This window comes from Pagrus pagrus (genome assembly GCF_965226575.1).
Source record: "Pagrus pagrus genome assembly, chromosome: 5".
Lineage (NCBI taxonomy): Eukaryota > Metazoa > Chordata > Actinopteri > Spariformes > Sparidae > Pagrus > Pagrus pagrus.
Window position 1 is genome coordinate 26382417 of NC_140189.1, and position 18639 is coordinate 26401055.

The window sequence follows — 18639 nt, forward strand, 5'->3', positions numbered from 1 at the left end:
TCAAGTTGATGAAGCAATGAAATAACAAGAGATGAGATGACATTAAAGGTTGTCATACATGCTTACAACATGAAGGTGACACCCATATACATAATATAATGGCTCAAAAGGCTGTAAAGAAACATTCATCCACAGAAAAAGTGTGTGAATGAACAGTTTGTTCATCAGTCCCATGCAAAATGCACAAGATCTGCAGTACCTCTTATGAGCCACAAGGTGGCAGTGACGCCTCGTAATGAAACATGCTTCTCTCATCTCTAACACTGTAGAGACTATAGCCAAGGGCATCAGTTAAATTAATCTTAAATCAAGTAAAGGACATCAAATTCTATTAAATGTGGTTTGATTGTTGTATTATTTTACAGTCACATATTATAATATTATAACAGGACACCTCACAATCAACCAAAAGCCATACAAAGTCTATCTATCTATCTATCTATCTATCTATCTATCTATCTATCTATCCATCCATCTAGTCCAACTATACCCACAAGCAGAGTTGTACAGTAAAAAGTACCTCAAAGTCATACTTGAGTAAAAAAGTATTGTAAAAGATATTGTGCTAAAATATGAATTTGGTAAAAGTGAAAGTCACTTAAACAAACAGTACTTGAGTAAAAGGCTTAAAGAGTCTGATATTAAATGTAATTAAGTATCAAAAGTTATTTTCTGGCAATAAATGGCTCTAAATGGCAATAAAAGTACAAGTTAAAGTAAAATTATAAATACATTTATATGCATGTACTGTATATTAGGGGTTGACCTGTTATTGGATCCGTTCATAAACTTTTTTCTGATTTATGAAATTGTTGTTGTTTTTTGTCCGATTACAGATGAAATAATTGACTAAATGTGCTACTTTGGCTGTGATGCAGCATGCAATTTGCAAAGTTACTAGTGATTCAAATGACCAAACAAATGTAGTGGAGTAAAAAGTGCAATATCAGAATCAGAGAGACTCTATTGATCCCTGTTGGGGAAACTGTGTACGTTACAGTTGCCCCTTCGAGAATAGAAAACATCACACTTATGATATAAACAAGATTTAAAGAAATAAAGACAATACGACCTGTAAGTAAGAAGGAATTATATAAAGTACTAAAAATAAAGTACTGACATATGAAACTTACTAAAATATAGAATAACTGTCAACAAGTAATACACTAAAGTATATGACAACTTTGTATTTATATATATATACACACACACATCCTGAAGTAGAAGTACTGATGGGAATAGAGATGTAAATATATGTGCCCTGTAATACTCTGTAACTACTGTATACATATAGTTACAGTGTATAAGGTTTATATATCTTTACATCTCTATTTGCCTCCAAATTGTAGTGAAGTGAAATAATAAAATAGCAGAAAATTGAATGAAATACTCAAGTAAAGTATAACTAATTACAGTACTTGACTAGTTAATGTACTTAATTACATTCTATCAGCGCCCACAAGGGGGGCCAAGTTGAAATAGTCCCCTTTTTATAACGGGTATAAAAACTGTATTAATGGTTGGACCAGGACAAAGGAGTTTTTCCACAACCTGGCAACCCAAACTGTGTTATTAATGGATTCTAACTATGAAGCTGTCGTAAATACTAAGTAACGTTTATGAGGTCATTAGATAACAAAAACAAACACGCCTTTACAATGGCAGTGAGTGACGTCACTGCAGGTATTTGTTTGTTTTATGTGTCCAGTCTAAGACAAAAGTCTCCTCGGGACAATAAAGCCTCATGTGAGTTTATCACAGCAGAGCAGTCACACACACACACACACACACACACACACACACCCGCCCTGCGTCCCAGCCTCAGCCTCCCTGTGGACCTCCTCCACCCCCTCCTCCCTTTAAATACCTCAGCCCGCGGCAGGAGCAGCAGAGCCGGGGCGCAGTTTGACCGGGACACGGTGGAGCTGACAGGTGAGATGACTGCGACCCTTCTGCCGCTGCTGCTGCTGCTCTGCTTCTGCGGCGCAGAGGCGCAGCAACGACCCGCCAACGCTACAGCTGCTGCTGTCAGAGAGTATTATATCGCAGCTGTGGAGATCGGCTGGGACTATCTCCACCTGGACGATGGTGAGCCAGCAGCGTCCGACCAAAGGTGAATATATCTTTGTTTAATCTGAAGCCACCCACTCTGATGTGACCTGCCTGGAAGTTTAAAGTCTGGTTTTGTTATATCGCTTGGAAAAAACTGGCAATAGAAAAGTACAGTGAGGCTTGTTTTACTTCCATACTGGCTCCAATAATGACAAATGTACAAATTTGAAGTAATGACAAATTATATAATTATATTTTAAATGTATTTGGTAACTTTAGGGAGTTTATATAAAAGCTGAATGTGCAAAATCAGAGTTCATTGTTTCTAAAAGATTCATTAGGATGGTTGTTTCTGCCTGTTTCCTCTCAGTGTTCTTGTAAGTTGAATTCAGTGAAGGAATGTAACTAAGTACATTTACTCAAGTACTGTACTTAAGTACAATTTTGAGGTACTTTTTACTCAACTGTATTTATTTAATAACTTAACGTGCTGCAACAAAACCAAAGCAGTGCATTTTTAAATTCATTTATTTCATTGGCAGTTGGATATTTTTAAAAAAATCATTGATTCAAATGATCAAAGATCGAATATCTGATTTCTTTTACTTTTGATACTTAAGTACATGTAATATCACATACTTTGTGAATTTAACTCGAGTACTATTCGTATGGGTGACTTTCAGTTTACCAAAGTAATATTTTTACATGATATCTTTACTTTTACTCAAGTGTGACTTGTTTTTTTTTTTGTTTTTTGCAGAAAACTTAAAGATATTCCTCAAAAATACATCAAGGCCATTTACAGGGAGTATACAGACTCCACGTACTCCGTCCCCAAGCCGAGGCCAGCGTGGACAGGTAGGTCTCACTTCTGATTTTGTCTCATTCAACCAAATATAAAGGATTTGTGTCATTATATCAAAAAAAAAAAAAAACAGAAGTAAGAATGAGCAGGAACCTGTGAAGTAAAATGTTGTGGAACAACATGTGTTTGCAACAAAAATAATAAAATGTAACCGCTGTCAGTTCTGTTTCAAAGCATGTATCTTCAGATCTGTTTGAAATTAGTGATATTATTGCAGGCATTCAAGGCCCGGTGATCGTCGCCCAGGCCGGTGACAGGGTGGTGGTCCACTTCAAAAACCTGGCCTCTCAGCCCTACAGCATCAGTCCTGTGGGCATCACCTACTGGAAGCAGTCTGAAGGTAGTGAAACTGTTTCACTTTCTCTCATCCACTCCGTCACACACTGATCATGAGTCAGCAGCGTCTTGTTCTTCTTGCTCATGCCTTGACTCAAGCAAATTTCGACTCGTAATCACTTTGAAGCCCATTTTAGAAAAGCGTAGGTGAGTCAATGGCAAAAAGAAAAGCATTAAAATTAAGGAGAACTCTGAATCTGATCTTCTTACTCGCATGCTTTTCTTGCTGAATCTGACATCATTTTCGCCGTAAAAGAGAAGCCATTCACGGAGAGGGAATGATGCAAGGATGTAAATGTGAAACTCACCAGAGTACTGCGGTAATAATCACAATAATTGCACCAGAATCATCAGAGGAAAAAAAGTCGCCTCCTTGTTCCTTAGAAATGACAGCGAGTGGCGGTTATCACTATCTCGTGTGTGCAGATTCTGTGTAGTGCGTTACAGCCAAACGGTCAGAGTGAGTTCTCAGAATAAAGCACCTCCATGGATCTAACAAGGTTCAAATGTCTCATTTCACTTGCGTTTGAATTACAGAAGCTTTTGGAGGCTAATACCCTTCACAGAAGGCGTTGGCAGAAGTCCTAATGCTGCTGTAGATCCAAAGCAGTCAGTTCCTGTAAAAGGCTCGTGTCTTCCTGCCGCAGGGTGAATTCCTTTAAAGAGGGTTCACCATAATCTGAAAAGCTGCACCTGTCACGTCCAGGAATGAGCCGTCATGAAGCAGATCTAATCACATAAATGTGTAGGAGAAAGGGTGAGGAAAAGGTTGCAGCCTGTGGGGGTGCACGTCTGATATAAGTCATTATTTCACATTATGTTGATCCAGTGCTTCCTTCCTCACACATAATAATCCTTGATCCGTGTCTCAGATGATACCATGTTCGGTCCTTGAATTTGAGTGAATTGGGACTCTAGAGTCCTTGAAAAGTCCTTGAATTTGATGTGAAAGAATGTGGGAAGAACGAGCTCACAGATCACAACGAGTCAGGGGGCTTTACAGTCTGTACAGTGTACAACACACTCTGTCCTCGGACATTTGAGTAAGGAAACTAGGAGTTATAATGATCACACTTCTTCCTAAGGTAGATTCTTGACACCAGTTTTCCTGCTTCGACTCACCTCCACTGCTGAATCAAAACAGAGGACTCATGCTGTGTCTCTTCTTTCCAGGAGCCGGGTATGATGACTCCACAGCGGGCCAGGAGAAGGAGGATGATGCCGTCTTTCCTGGGGGATATTATGAGTACGTGTGGGACATCAGCCCTAAAGACGGTCCAACCACCAGCGACCCCGAGTGCCTCACCTACTCCTACTCATCCCAGGTGGACACAGTCCGAGATGTGAACTCGGGACTCATCGGTGCCCTGCTCATCTGCAAATCAAGTCAGTGTGTGGGAGGGCAAAGAGAAGCTTTGCTTTGTCATATGTTGTTTTACCTTGAAATATGGTCCAATGTCCCTCCAAAACTTTCACTAACCATTGCTTTTTCACTTGCTGATCAATCAAGAATCAGTCAAATGACTATTTGTCAGATTACCTTGAAACCTGGAACACAGCAGTGTGACATTTGAGCTTTCTACCCTGAGCAGGAAGTCTGAGGAAAATGGCCGCCATGTGAATATGGTCTATAATCGGCATGTTCTCACATCTTGCCTCCTGATGTTTTTTCTCCCAGGTGCCTTCACAGACGATGGCCAGAGGAAAAATCCAGCGTTCGTCCTGCTGTTCGCGGTGTTTGATGAGACCAAGAGCTGGTATGGAGAGGTCGGAGAGAGAAGGAGCAGAGAGAAGTTCAGGAGGAGCAACAAGAGGAAGGAATACCACACCATCAATGGATATGTCAACTCTACGTTACCCGGTACTGAACCAGACCGGCTGTGGACAGAGAATTTGTTCCATGAAGTTGTGTTGTAATGTTAAGTGTTGCTAGCACTGTGCTCGGTGTATCAGGTGCTGCTCTGTATGTGGTCCTCACAGGAATTTGTCCTCATTTTCTCCCCCCCCCCCCCCCCTCTCTCTCTCTCTCTCTCTCTCTCTGTGTGTGTGTGTGTGTGTGTGTGTGTGTGTGTGTGTGTGTGTGTGTAGGTTTGAAAATGTGTCACAGTCGTAATCGTGTGTTTTGGCACATGATTGGGATGGGCACCGCTCCAGAAATCCACTCCATTCAGTTCCAGGCTCACTCTCTGGAGGTATTTTAAGTTGTTTACATAACAGATAGTCATAGAAAACAAATTTAAAGATTAAAAACAGATTAAACTCACGAATGGAAGATGAACAAATGTTACTTCAAGGTGATTTTTATTTCCTGGATTTACTGTGCTAAGACTGACATTAAATTCAGTTGAGTTCCAGGCGTATACTTAAAGTCCAAGAGCATTAAACTGTATTTGTTGCGTACTTTACTTGTGCTTTGCTTTGAAAAGCTTGTCGATACCAGTCTTACATGAAATAAAGAGCTGGAGCCAGGAGGTGATTAGCCTAGCCTAACATTAAGACTAGAAGTAAAGGGAAACAGCTAGCCTGACTCTGTCCAAAAATACGCTTTATGCAGAATATTCTTTTTACAACCCTATTTCTGTCTTTATTAAAAATCTAATAAACTGACTTTGTATTTTTCAGGTGCTGACACATCGTAAAGTCACCATGGAGGTGACGCCTATGACGTTCATCACTGCAGAAATGAGGCCTGTTAGTGTAGGCCGCTTCCTCATCAGCTGTCAGATATATTCTCACCGCCACGGTAGGAAAGTCCCTAGACCTCTTACAATCTGTTTCCCTAATTCATTTCACTGTTTAACTGATTAAACTCTAATTGTGCACCAACCAGATGGTATGAACGCCTTGTTCGTGGTGGAGAATTGCCCTGATCCCGTCCTTCTGCCGGGACCCGACGTGCGTAACGTCAAACACAAGGAGGACACGGATGACGATGATGACTACGTTGATGAAGAGGGCGATTCTTTGTTCAACACCATAAGCTTCCAGCCTAAGAGACCACAATTTCAAGCCAGAGCCAGTAGAGGACGGGTGGATAACACCTGGGAGCATTTCATCGCCGTTGAAGAGGTCACCTGGGACTACACTCATAAACTCAAACCCACTGACAGGTAGGAGAGACGAAGAAAGAGCAGGAAGAGGAATAACGGGAAGTTTGTCGCTGAATTGTTTGAATTGATTGCGTCTTTTCTCTTTGACACGTCAGTGAGTTGCAGTCCGCGTATTTGCCTGCAACTCCCCATCACCTGGGCTACAGGTATAAAAAGGTGCAGTACGTGGAGTACACAGACGGATCCTTCACTCAGAAGAAGAAGAACCCTTTTTCTCAGAAGGAGAACCCTGAAGAAGAGCTGCTGGGTCCGCTTCTGAAAGGAAAAATCAATGATGAAATCCACGTGAGTCAAATGTTTGAGGACAGAGAATATGCAAATTGTCATGTATTTGTGTACGATCAAATTCAAGCTTAAACAACAACTCGTTTGGCTTTTTTACATGGCTTCTTACTGATCGCCCATTTGGTTTGAATTGTGTCTCCAGATCACTTTGAGAAACCTGGCCAGTCGCCCTTTCAATATCTACCCCAGTGGCCTCACCAGGATCTATCCGCTGCACAGATCCACAAATGGTGAGCTGAGGCATGGACAAAAAACCATCAGATGAAACTAACGTCTTTCTAATTTGCCTTTAACATTAATAGGCCCAGTAAGGGAGGGATTTTCAGGGGAATCTGCAAATTGGTCAGGGATTTAGATCGCTAAAGAGTCTCCAGAGAACCACTGCAACACAGAGCTGTGGAGGATTTTTGCCCTACAAATACGTCTCGTAGACCCGGGAGGCAGTGTAGCAGTGTAGTCAATAGTTCAAGAGAGACACGACCACAGGACAAGAAGAAAATGCTCCAGAGTTTTATTAGACAAGAGATATTAATAAACTGTATATTGATAATCTGCAAAACTGACTTAATTGAAAAAAGTTTCACCTAATCTCATCTAATCAAACAGCTGCAGAGAGGGACTTGCGCTCCATGGGAGTGCCCCCCAACAGGACGTTCACCTACGTTTGGAAACTAACACCAGATGATGGGCCCTTGATCGGAGACCCCCAGTGTCTGACCCAGCTGTACCAGAGCACCGTCTCCCCGGAGAAAGACTTGGCTTCCGGGCTGGTCGGCGCCCTTCTCATCTGCAAGAATGAGGCCATCGACACCAGAGGACGCCTGGTGAGAAGAACGTTTATGTAGAAACGAATACCCTCGAGTTTTACGGGCATGAGAGGAATCATTTTTTAAAGATCCTTTCAAGATGCAGGCTGCGCTGTTGTCTCTCACCTGCATTAATACAACTGTCTGTTTTACAGGTCGGCCCAGATAAAGAGTGGCCTTTGATATTTGCTGTGTTTGATGAGAACAGAAGTTGGTACATTGACGACAACATAGAGAAATCCAGCAAAGACTCCCCGAACACCACAGACCCTGAATTCTACAACTCCAATGTCATTTACAGTAAGTTCGCCTCAGAGTTACTTTTCCATATTAATTTGTTCTAAACCACCTAGAAATTAGTAATTTTTATATATTCGCCCTCTTTTAGCTCTGTTTTTGGTCTCTACCTACTCTTGAGAGAATTAAGTGGCTCCTCAGCTGCTAAATTATGAGCTGAAACTCACTTTAAAGCTCTGTAAAGCATAGAGGAGCCTCATATTTGAGTGATCATCCTTCTGTAGGTTCATCACTAGAAGTGCACCCTTACGCTACCATCAAATCATCAGTTTTAAAAGCAGTAAACGTCCCTTTACCTCCAGGTGTGAACGGTCGCATGTTTAGCGGACGACAGTTTGTGATATGTAAAACCGACGTCACCTTCTGGCACGTGGCGAACGTGGGCACCCAGAGCGACTTCCTCTCCGTTTACTTCACGGGAAACCTCTTTCAGTATGAAGGCCTCTACCAGTCCGTCCTCACCCTCTTCCCCATGACCGCCATGACCATCTCCATGGAGTCTGAGGTGATAGGTGAGGCTGAATTTGTATTTTTCTTTAACTTTTCTCTCAGACTAAGATTGGATCTTTTTTTTATCTACTATAGATAGGTTTGCATGGCTAGATTTAAATTCTGTCAGCTTTTGAGTCGTATTCACTCTTAGCTACGTCTTCTCCCAGGTGAGTGGGAGATCAGTGCCTTCGATGGCAGCCTGAAGAGCCGGGGGATGAGCATCATTTACACCGTACGTCCTTGCAACAACGACGAGCTCCCGCTAGTCGATCGTGACGAGATGGATGACGACCTTTCTCAATATATTGATCAGTTAGATCCGAGGGGAAGAAGACCTCAAAATCACACAGTGTCGTTTCGAGAGTGCAAGAAACCTCTCGCTGGCAACAATACTAGTCAAAACGTCACTGATGATAACACTGAGGGGAACGGGGCTGAGGGACAGTCAGGATGCAAGGAAGGAGGAGACGCCCAGTTGGATGGAGGAATCCCAGAGGACATCTTGGAGGAGATACAGAAAGATGGAGATTGGATGGTTTCTCAGAATGGGACTGAAGCTGGAGGAGAGGGAAGTGTGAGACAGAGAAGACAGGCAGAGGGCAACGGGACAGACGTAGATATCAGTTCTGGAGCGTCAGAAGATGGAGGAACGGAGATAGAGATTGAAGAAAGGGATGTAGAAAATGTGACAGACACTGTCGCAGAGGTCAAATCTGAGGAAATTAGTGAAATACCAAGTGTAAATAATGAAGGAATAGAGATTGGAGATCAAGTTGTAGAAAATAAGACCAACAGTTTTGAAGAGATCAAATCTGAGGAGAGGAGTGAAATATCAGGTGTAAATAATGAGACGAAAAGAGAGCTTGAAGAGAGCAACGAGATCTTACTGAACAGCAATCCACCGACGAAGACGGTTTCAACTTCCGGACAAACTAAATCAGAGGAGATGGATCAAAACTACTTTCAGTCCGAACCTGAGCGACTCAAAGTGGATCTGCTGGACCAGAAAGTCAACTCCACTGCTGATAACAACAAGAGCGCAGGGATTGGTCTGTCCCTTGATTATGATGACTACAGCGAAGAGGTACTATTTTCTTTGTGTTTGTCTTACATACATTTATTAAGTGCATTTAATTGCATGTGTTTGAACCCACAGTAAACACCACATTTTTTCATAGGTGAACAGCACATCAGGTGTATTCAGCATGGACTACATGGACCTGCGCTCGGGAGAGGTCAGGTATCCACACTACTACATCGCTGCAGAGGAGATCAGCTGGGACTACGGCATCAGAAAACCACATCTGCTCATCGAACCCAGGCATGAATAATGATAATAACACTTCATCGAGGTTTCTGTGCAGGTCTTAAAAGTAAACTAATTGTTTGATAGCTTGGGAGAAAGACTTTCACTGAATTTTGTCAACTAAGATTTGCTCAAAATCAACACGATGTACCGCTGGACAAAGACTTTCTGATTGAGTTATTGGTCAAAGAATATGTTTTAATAGCCACTTTAATCAACGTCTAAGGCAGCAGTATTAACTCAACTCCTCTCTTCAGGGAGGTGCGTCGCGGGATGAGGAAGTTCCTGCCGGAGTATAAGAAGGTGGTGTTTCGAGCCTACAAGGATGAACACTTCAAAGAACCTGTAGACAGAGGAGAGCTCCAGGAACACCTGGGAATCATGGGCCCTTTCATCAGAACAGAGATTAATAATCTCCTCACTGTGAGTCATCCTGTAACTACACCAAATAAAAGAATAAACTAATGATGTTTCCTGAACACAAGTGATGTTTCATGAAACAGCTGAATGATGAAACATAACTAAATGATGTAGCTCTCTGTTTGAAGCTGTCTCTGATGTTTTATTGGTGCTTGGTGACCCATTCGTCCCCTCTCTGTCTTATTCAAGGTGATCTTTAAGAACAAGGCATCCAGGCCTTACTCTTTTCATCTTCAGGGAGTGTATGACCGCACCCAGGGGGCCGGCATGGCCCAAACCCACCGACCCTCTGCACCCCCCGGGGTTCCAGGAGAGCCTTTGGCTCCTGGGGAGACACGGACGTATAACTGGAAAATAACCAAGAAACAAGGACCAGCCGACAGCGAATTTGACTGCAAGACTTGGGCTTACTACTCCACTGTTGACAAGGTCTGTATTGATATGCAGCTTCTTCTGTCTGCCATGTTTATGTGTTTGTGTGTGTGCTAACATTAACGTTCTATCCAAAGAAGGAGAAAATGAATATTTCTTTACTCTGTTCCAGGAGAGGGACCTTCATTCAGGTCTGATTGGTCCACTGGTGATCTGTAAGCCCGGCACGCTGCTAACTCGTCAGTACACGCAGCCGGACGTCCAGGAGTTCTCCCTCCTCTTCCACACCTTTGATGAAACTAAAAGCTGGTACATGGAGGAGAACCTGGCGCGGCACTGTGCTCCACCCTGTCAGGCCAACACTGAGGACCCCTGGTACCACATCAGCAATAAGTTTGCAGGTGGAGACAATCATTCTTGGCGTCATTTTTAATCAACGTGCTGGAATCTTCTTCTAAATAATACCTATGTTTTTTCTTAGCAATAAATGGTTATGTGGCAGAGACACTTCCTGGTCTGACGGTCGCCCAGCACAAACCGGTCAGGTGGCACCTGCTGAATGTAGGAAGTGACGGAGAGTACCACGCCGTACACTTCCATGGTTTGCCTTTCACTGTTCACACCAAAGAGCAACATCGTATGGGGGTCTACAACCTCTTCCCTGGTAAACACACGCATGTGTATTCTTGTAATTAAGTAATTAGCTGACTTTAACTATGAAAACTGTATTATTGACGATTATTTCATGTATTTCATTGCTGTCTGTCATCCAGGAGTGTTTGGCACAGTGGAGATGAGACCCCCCACAGTTGGCACATGGCTGGTGGAGTGCACTATAGGAGACTACCAGCTGGCTGGCATGAGGGCTAAACTGCTCGTCTATAATCCAAGTAGGTACCACTGTGCCACATATCTGTAAGGAATATATATTTATAATATAATAAGATAATTAATAGAGAATCAGAACAGAAACAGTAGATTTACATTAAGATGAATTTTGAGCCATACTGACATAGCATGCTATCATGCTAAACTTTAGCATATTGAGCTAATGTGTTAAAGCATGTTGCCATGCTTAAAGGGGTAATATGTAAGAAGAATACCATCGGAATGTAAATAAATAGCAGTTTTGACTTTATGACATCTATGTATTGTGTTGCACAGATATCTAATGAAGTTAGCATGCTAACATGCTAGCCTCAGCGTGTCCTGGTCCAAACCTCCTGTGCCAGCCAGGAAAACACTAACACTCCCCTGGTCCCCGAGCTCCAAGTCTGAACCTCTAGCTGCACGGCTAACTGTGCTAATTTAGCAGCAGGTACCCTGGCGATAGGCTGCCCCCTATTTGTTTTGAGTATGAATTTGACAGGTGACCAATTCCTACATATTGTACCTTTAACAAACTTTACTGGCCAAGTCACACTGATGTAAAAAAGATCAGCTGTAAGAATAGTTTGCTGGACTATAAAGCAGAACATGTCAAACACAATAATAAAAACGTGCTAAGATGCTGATTTTAAACACTAAACATGAGCATATAAACATTCAACAGTTGATGACATGCATCTTTTGAACTTGTTCAAGAAATGAACACGATTTTGCAACAACAGGAAGCTGATCACTTACAGTTGTAGTGAACGTCACAGCATTTTGAAGTTTCGTCATCAAACTGTATGTCGACTATTTCAGAGGCTTTCCCCACATTTTCCATGTATTTTGTTGTTGTGTAATTTCTGGGGCTTTTTGATTAGTTAGGGATTCCCATATTGCAAGGCCGAATATGTGAGGTAAACCCGTAGAGTCACTCATATCATCATTTACAGAAATGTCAAAACAGACATTATACAGTCCTGTACTGTTCAGGTGTGTTAAGTGCACAGAAATGGATTTGGGGAATTTTTGACGTGATAATTATGTACACCTGGAAATTTAAAATGCGTTATTGAGCTGGAGTTTTCTCATTCTGACATGCAGATTGTGTGTCGCCACTGGGGATGAAATCAGGAAGGATTGAGGACTACCAGATCACAGCATCAGATTACATCGGTAAGGCAGTGAAACATCAGTAAGACCCTTGATATGTGTCGCAGAAAGACAAAGTGTTTACTACAAATACCCAGTGCGCTAAAAGATGAAAATATTCCAGTCTTGTGGCCATCAGGCAGCTTTATCAAATCCGAAAGCCTGAAAATGACCCACAATGAGTTGAATTATGACCGTGTCTACATGTGTTTGCAGATAACTGGCAGCCGCGGCTGGCGAGGCTCGATCAGTCCGGTTATATCAATGCCTGGATAGGCAGAAACAATAATTCATGGATACAGGTAAGATATACACACTGCTACATTAGGTTTCAGCTCACCCTAATGCATGATCTGAATGGACTTTTCTTTGTAATTAATGCTCATGTTTGGTATTAGGTTGACCTTCTGAAGCCCACCCTGCTGCATGGTGTGAAGACGCAGGGAGTCAGGGCGAAGCTGAGGGACAACTACATCACATTCTTCACCGTCTCCTACAGCCTGGACCAGGAGACCTGGAGCACTTACATAACCAAGCACAAGAAAGTATGTTCATAGGTCGACTTCCCGAATGGTTCTTGTGGAATAAACCATGTGGCACATGAGCCAAACATGGATCTGTAAAAAAAAAATCTGTACACTTGCCAAATCTTGCCGTTTGGCTGAAAATGAACCTCTAACCTCCAGTCAGCTATTGTTTCCGTCCTGTTCCAGAAAACCATCATATCGACTTCTAGAGTCTTGAAAGATACTTGCTCGCCTCCCTTGACGTTTTTTGTACTGTACAGTGTGGAAGCAGTTCTTGGTTGTGCCTTTAGGATGTCAGATAATCAAACCAGCAGGACAACCATTAAGAACATGTCAGCATACTCTCAGCATGATCCCTGAGCTGAAGTGTTTGTGTGGCTCTGTTTTAGGTGTTTTATGGCAACATGGACAGCTCCAAGGTGAAGCACAACGTGTTCGCGCCACCGTTTGTGGCTCGCTACATCAGGATTAGGCCAGTGTTCTTTAAGCAGAGGCCTGCTCTGCGACTGGAGGTGCTGGGCTGCGACGTCAACAGTGAGTGTTACCTACAGCAGCAGAGGTTATCGCAGAGTAGATGTGACTGTATCAAAGTGCTGAGAGTGACTCTGGTGTGTGTGTGTGTGTGTGTGTGTGTGTGTGTGTGTGTGTGTGTGTGTGTGTGTGTGTGTGTGTGCGCGTCCAGGCTGCTCTCTCCCTCTCGGGCTCCAGAGGAGGCTGATCCCAGACACAAGCTTGACCGCCTCCTCATCTTATTCATCTCTGTGGGGTAGCTGGGACCCCCCCCTCGCCCGCCTCCATCAGGAAGGCAGGGCCAACGCCTGGAGGCCAAAGGTTAACACAAATACACAAACACACAGATGTACAGACACAGATCAAGCATATTACACAGCTCTCAAATGTTTCGGTTAACTATGGAGCTACAACCAGTACTTTTGTATTGTGTTTAGCATTCAGGACAGGTAGCGTCAAGTGTGCTCTGTTGCACCTGCAACCGCACCCAACACTGATGTCACAGTGTACTAACACACCTCGGAGTGCACTTCTACATCAGGGCAGGGAGAGGAGAACTGGTCCACAACAAAAGCACGCTCATGATCAGGTGTTTACTGGAGATTTAAAGGGACAGTTCACTCCAAAATCAACAAATACATATTTTTCCTTCTTACCTGTAGTGCTGTTTATACATTTGGACTGTTTTTGTGTGAGTTTAGTGAGAGATTTCTGCCTTTTATTTTAAAATACAATGGAAGTAGATGGCACTCAGTTTGTGCTGCTCATGAGTGCCAAAACAATACATGTGGAAAAACTCAACTCAAGTCGTCATTGCTCAAGTAATATCTCTTTCCAGAAATCATAATCAACAGAGCTTGTTGTGAGCAGTTTCTCGTAGGAACTATTTTCTTTGTAACAAACGACACCGACCAGCCCTATCACCACGCAGAAGGACGCGTGTATCTATCTATCTGTATGTTTTTGATTTGTGAGACAAATTGATATTATCAGCTGTTTGCTCCCTCACATTCTGACAGGAACATGTCTTATATAATTTTGATCTGTGGCTACTCCTCCCCTCCCCTCCCCTCCCCCTCGTCTCCTCTCCTCAGCTTATCGTTTTCACACCCTTGTAGCACTGAACTGCAGAGGTGTGATTTGTCCTTCTGTCACACTGTTGAGCTGTTATGAAAGGTCACGCGCCAAAGAGCAGCACTTGTGATCCGAGGACAGGAGGTCAACCGCTGTGGGCCAACTGTTATCTGGAAAGCGTGTCTTGAAAGAGCTCCGATGGCCCAAACAGACGGCCTCGGAAAACAAAGAAAATTCTGTTTATGTTCCTGCGTGTGTCCTCTAACAGTAGCTGCAGCCAGCATTGAGGGTTTTTATTTTATTGTTCTCAATGTTAGTTTAAATAGGAAAACCTTCTCGCGTGTGTTCCAGGATACGGAGTAAAATGGGATTACCTCGATGTCCTTGGAAATAGGAAAGTGGTGTTTGGTTGATTTCACACTGAATTCTGACTTTGAGTCATTTTTCTTTGTTGGGAAATAAAGAATAAATCCCCTCATCAGCAGCTCATCTGGTTTCGTGCAGTTCAGCCACATTATGTCAGTGGAAAAAAAGATGAACTGCCAGGAACATTTTCCGAGTTTATAAGTTTCCTCGTCATTCAATGTGGGAGAGGAAGTGGTTTGGCGTTCCCTTCGGCCATTGCAACATCTGTTTTGTTTTGCTTTCCTCTGCCTTGGCTACTACTGTTTCATTCAGAAGCTGGTATCTATTTCTGTCTGTTTCATAAGATTCCCATCAATTTATTTAATGCGTTACACTTGTGAGTTTTGTATTTTCCAGTAATATTTTTAGATAATCGTGTTCTTCTGCATGTAAGATCACATAGTTCTGATTTAGAGACAGTAAATATGATATATATATATAAATACATACAATTCAATCTAAACGTTTTCCTTTCTGACATCTAAAAAATGTCTCCTCGTCCATTTTCGCCCCAGAACAACAACCCTCACGAGTGGCTACAGGTGGACTTGGGGAAAGTGAAGCGCATCACAGGGGTCGTGACCCAAGGAGCGCGTTCAATGCTGACGCAGATGATGGTGACGGAGTTCTCGGTCACCATGAGCCATGACAACAGCTCCTGGAGCAGTGTGTTGGAGGAAGACTCCCAAAGAGAAAAGGTACACTCACTGTAGAGCTCAGTTTTCCACTAACCGGTGTTAATCTGATCCAGGCTCCATAAATGTGCAATGACTAACATGTTCTTTACTCATTTCACTTACTCCCTTTATTTAATCATTAATGCAGGAGTCTCAGATATCTCAAAGTTTCCCTCACTGTCACACAGGTGGATGAGTCAGTCTGTAATGTGGAGCTGACGACTCACCGAAAGAATCTTAACAACACGTACTTTCATGTTTTAGTGACACACAGTGGACTGACGGCTGGTACCAATCCTAAACGTGCCACAAGGAACTTTTAGCTGATTCAGCAAGAAGTTTTTTTTACACAGTTAGTCTTGATGCTTGTCATTAGAAAGAAGCAGCTCTGTCGTCTGGTGGTACATCAGTGGATGCTTCTGCTGCAAGACGGCAGCTGAACAACTGGCTTATAAAGTAACATTGTTTGTTGGCCTTGCTACCGAGCTACATCTTCTTTATTACCATGAAAGGTAGATAGCTTTAGCTTTAGCTCAATAAAATTACTATTACAGAGTTCAAATTTGAATTTCTCCCCTCTTCTTTCCTTCCTCAGATCTTCACAGGTAACAACGATCCAGATGAAGAGGCCGTCACTGTTTTTGATCCCCCTCTGTTCGGCCGCTTCCTCCGTATCCACCCGCTGGGTTGGATCAACGGCATCGCCCTGCGCCTGGAGGTCCTCGGCTGCGACACGCAGCAGGTTCTCTGACAGACCCACTGACGCCTTGTAGCAACAGTTTAGCCGCAAAATGTATCCTGGTTTCATTCTGGCAATCGCAGAAAAGTGTTTTTTTGTTATGTCGTGCTATTTATGTAAGAGAAGCTACTTCTTCTGTGGTCACAACCTTGTTTACATTTCCATCTTTTTGACGACATTATTCGGTCGTCTCGTGCAGAAAAGAAGCACGTGTGACGTCATAGAAAAACATAGCTGCCACACAGCTTTGCTACCCACAGAACAAACCTTTTGAATGTGAGCATGTGTAAATATTTCAGACTCAGATGGATGTATAAAGTTTGAATGGTCGATGTATATTGTTGGAAAAGTTTGTATTAATGTATTTTTCTGCTTTGTTAGAGTTTATATAAAGAATGAATCCTGAAGGGTTGTACTGGCTTTTTCTTCTAGTTCTTTTCAAAATTCAGGCGTGCTTTAAAAACTCAAGTTCAAGTGGGTATTTGAACATGAACAAAGTTCTGGTAAACACTTCATGACTCTTCCTGTCCTGATTTCTTTCTCCTTTTGCTTTTGTTTTCTTCCCTCTCTCCAGCACATTATCTCTGTTCTTTCTTCGCTCTGTCTGTCTTTAGTCCAAAACGTTCCCGATCTGTTATTTTGGCTTATCCCCCTCCACCAGGCCCTCCCTGCAGAAACAATGAGCAGCTGTGCTCCAACATTGTTCTGTTACAAGTCGAAATACACAGTTGTGAAAAACAAGCGCGTTCTCAGACGAGGATGAAATGTTGAGGCGACTGGAGGTGAAATAACAAGGTGTGAACATGCGTGTGTCTCAAGTTGTGTGTTTTGGACCTGACTGTGTGAAACATGAAAACACCAGCGTCCAACTTTTGAGCGTCCAACCGACCTTTTATCACCTCTTAATCAGGGGAGGAAGTTTCCAGGCGAGGAGGGGCTGTGTTTGGTTCGGAGGAAACAGTCAGACAGGACATGCATTGGCAGAGACGTTGCAGTAGCCTGGCTGCCACACTTTATCTCTCTGAAAACAATAACACACTGGGCCTAATCTCAGCATCTGTGTTATGGTTAATACGCACGATCTGAACCACACAAAACAGAGGTGAGAAGCGGAGGTGAGCGGAGGCCGTGGCCAGCTGCCCAGGTGTGATTATCTGCTGCTGGGTTTGTGTTCGCAGCGTGTGAAAGAAGCAACAACAGCAAATACAGGTCAGTCAGACAGAGCAGAGACAGTTAGAGAGCTAAAAACAACCGTACTGACTCAGAGGCTTTCACATGAGTTTGCTAATTAACTCCAAATTTTGTTTATACTTCACATTTTTCCTGATTTGCTTAATTTGCCAGCTTCGAGGCTGCCTCTGGTTTCTCTTTGGTCTTGAAAAATCAACATGCAGAGACATTAAAACCTGCATGCATATCATAGCATATTGTTAATCATATTCTACAAACAACTGGCCACTAATAAACATTTTCCCTCAATAGCATCCTAACAAGGGTAAATGTACAGCAGTAATATGTAGTTTTATAATTACACTTCTAATAGTTATAACCTGACATGTAAGGCTTTCAGTACCCTTATGTTCACATTTTTGGGTCCCCACTATTCATGATGTCTCCTGCCTTCAAGTTTGTGATTATAATTGACCGGAGGACTTTGTTACTCACCTGTTCTGTCAGAGATCACCTCCAAAGATACCCCGGTCTGGACCTCAGAACACCTACACTTAATAAGGGTCCAAATAACTTTAAATGAAGTCTGAAAGTGAGGTTTAAAGTTCTTGCTCATAACTCATTCACTTCTAAAACATGTGCGGGTTAATAAGCGTCAAAATAATAATGAATTAGTTACGAGAAAGACCTCACTTCAGAACGGGGAACTTTATTTGGACAATATGTGTCACATGTGTCTTTACATATTTTTTATTTCTGTAAACAGAGTTAGCAAATGTAATAGTTTAATGTACATATTTTCTATTTTCTACATTTTAATTGCTTTTTTTTTTTTTTTTTTGAAATAGGTAGTCTTGTTTTTTATAATCTCTTCTTTATTTTAGATTTTCTATACTGTGACTGTGTTTCTGTTCTAGGAGGAGCAACTATAACAATTTGCCCCTCAGGGATCCTTTAAGTATCTCTGATTTCTGTTAGATGTATGCCCTAATATAAAGTGGTAATCATGTTTTGATTATTAATTAATCAGTGATTTAGTATCTATAATAAGATCTGAGTAAACGGTGGAAAATCCCCTTCAGAATTTAACTGTATGTCTTCAAACTGCTTGTTTAATCCAACCTGCATTCCCAAACCAAACGACTTCTCTACTAACAATCAAATAAAACGAAGA

General features: G+C 42.4%; 1 protein-coding gene across 1 annotated transcript; it reads left to right on the forward strand.

Annotated features, from left to right (window-relative positions):
* The first annotated feature begins 1904 nt into the window (after window positions 1-1904).
* On the forward strand, window positions 1905-16702 carry f8 (coagulation factor VIII, procoagulant component). Its single transcript, XM_084352305.1, has 27 exons — window positions 1905-2113; window positions 2813-2910; window positions 3135-3257; window positions 4427-4639; window positions 4932-5114; window positions 5342-5445; window positions 5876-5996; window positions 6084-6363; window positions 6459-6648; window positions 6791-6878; window positions 7255-7472; window positions 7610-7754; window positions 8054-8263; window positions 8411-9327; window positions 9422-9564; window positions 9807-9972; window positions 10159-10398; window positions 10514-10742; window positions 10823-11005; window positions 11115-11231; window positions 12316-12387; window positions 12580-12665; window positions 12762-12908; window positions 13280-13424; window positions 13573-13721; window positions 15395-15577; window positions 16152-16702. Exons 1-27 carry the CDS (start codon window positions 1938-1940, stop codon window positions 16305-16307), a joined length of 5082 nt encoding a protein of 1693 aa, XP_084208431.1. The 5' UTR covers window positions 1905-1937; the 3' UTR covers window positions 16308-16702.
* Window positions 16703-18639: the final 1937 nt, after the last annotated feature.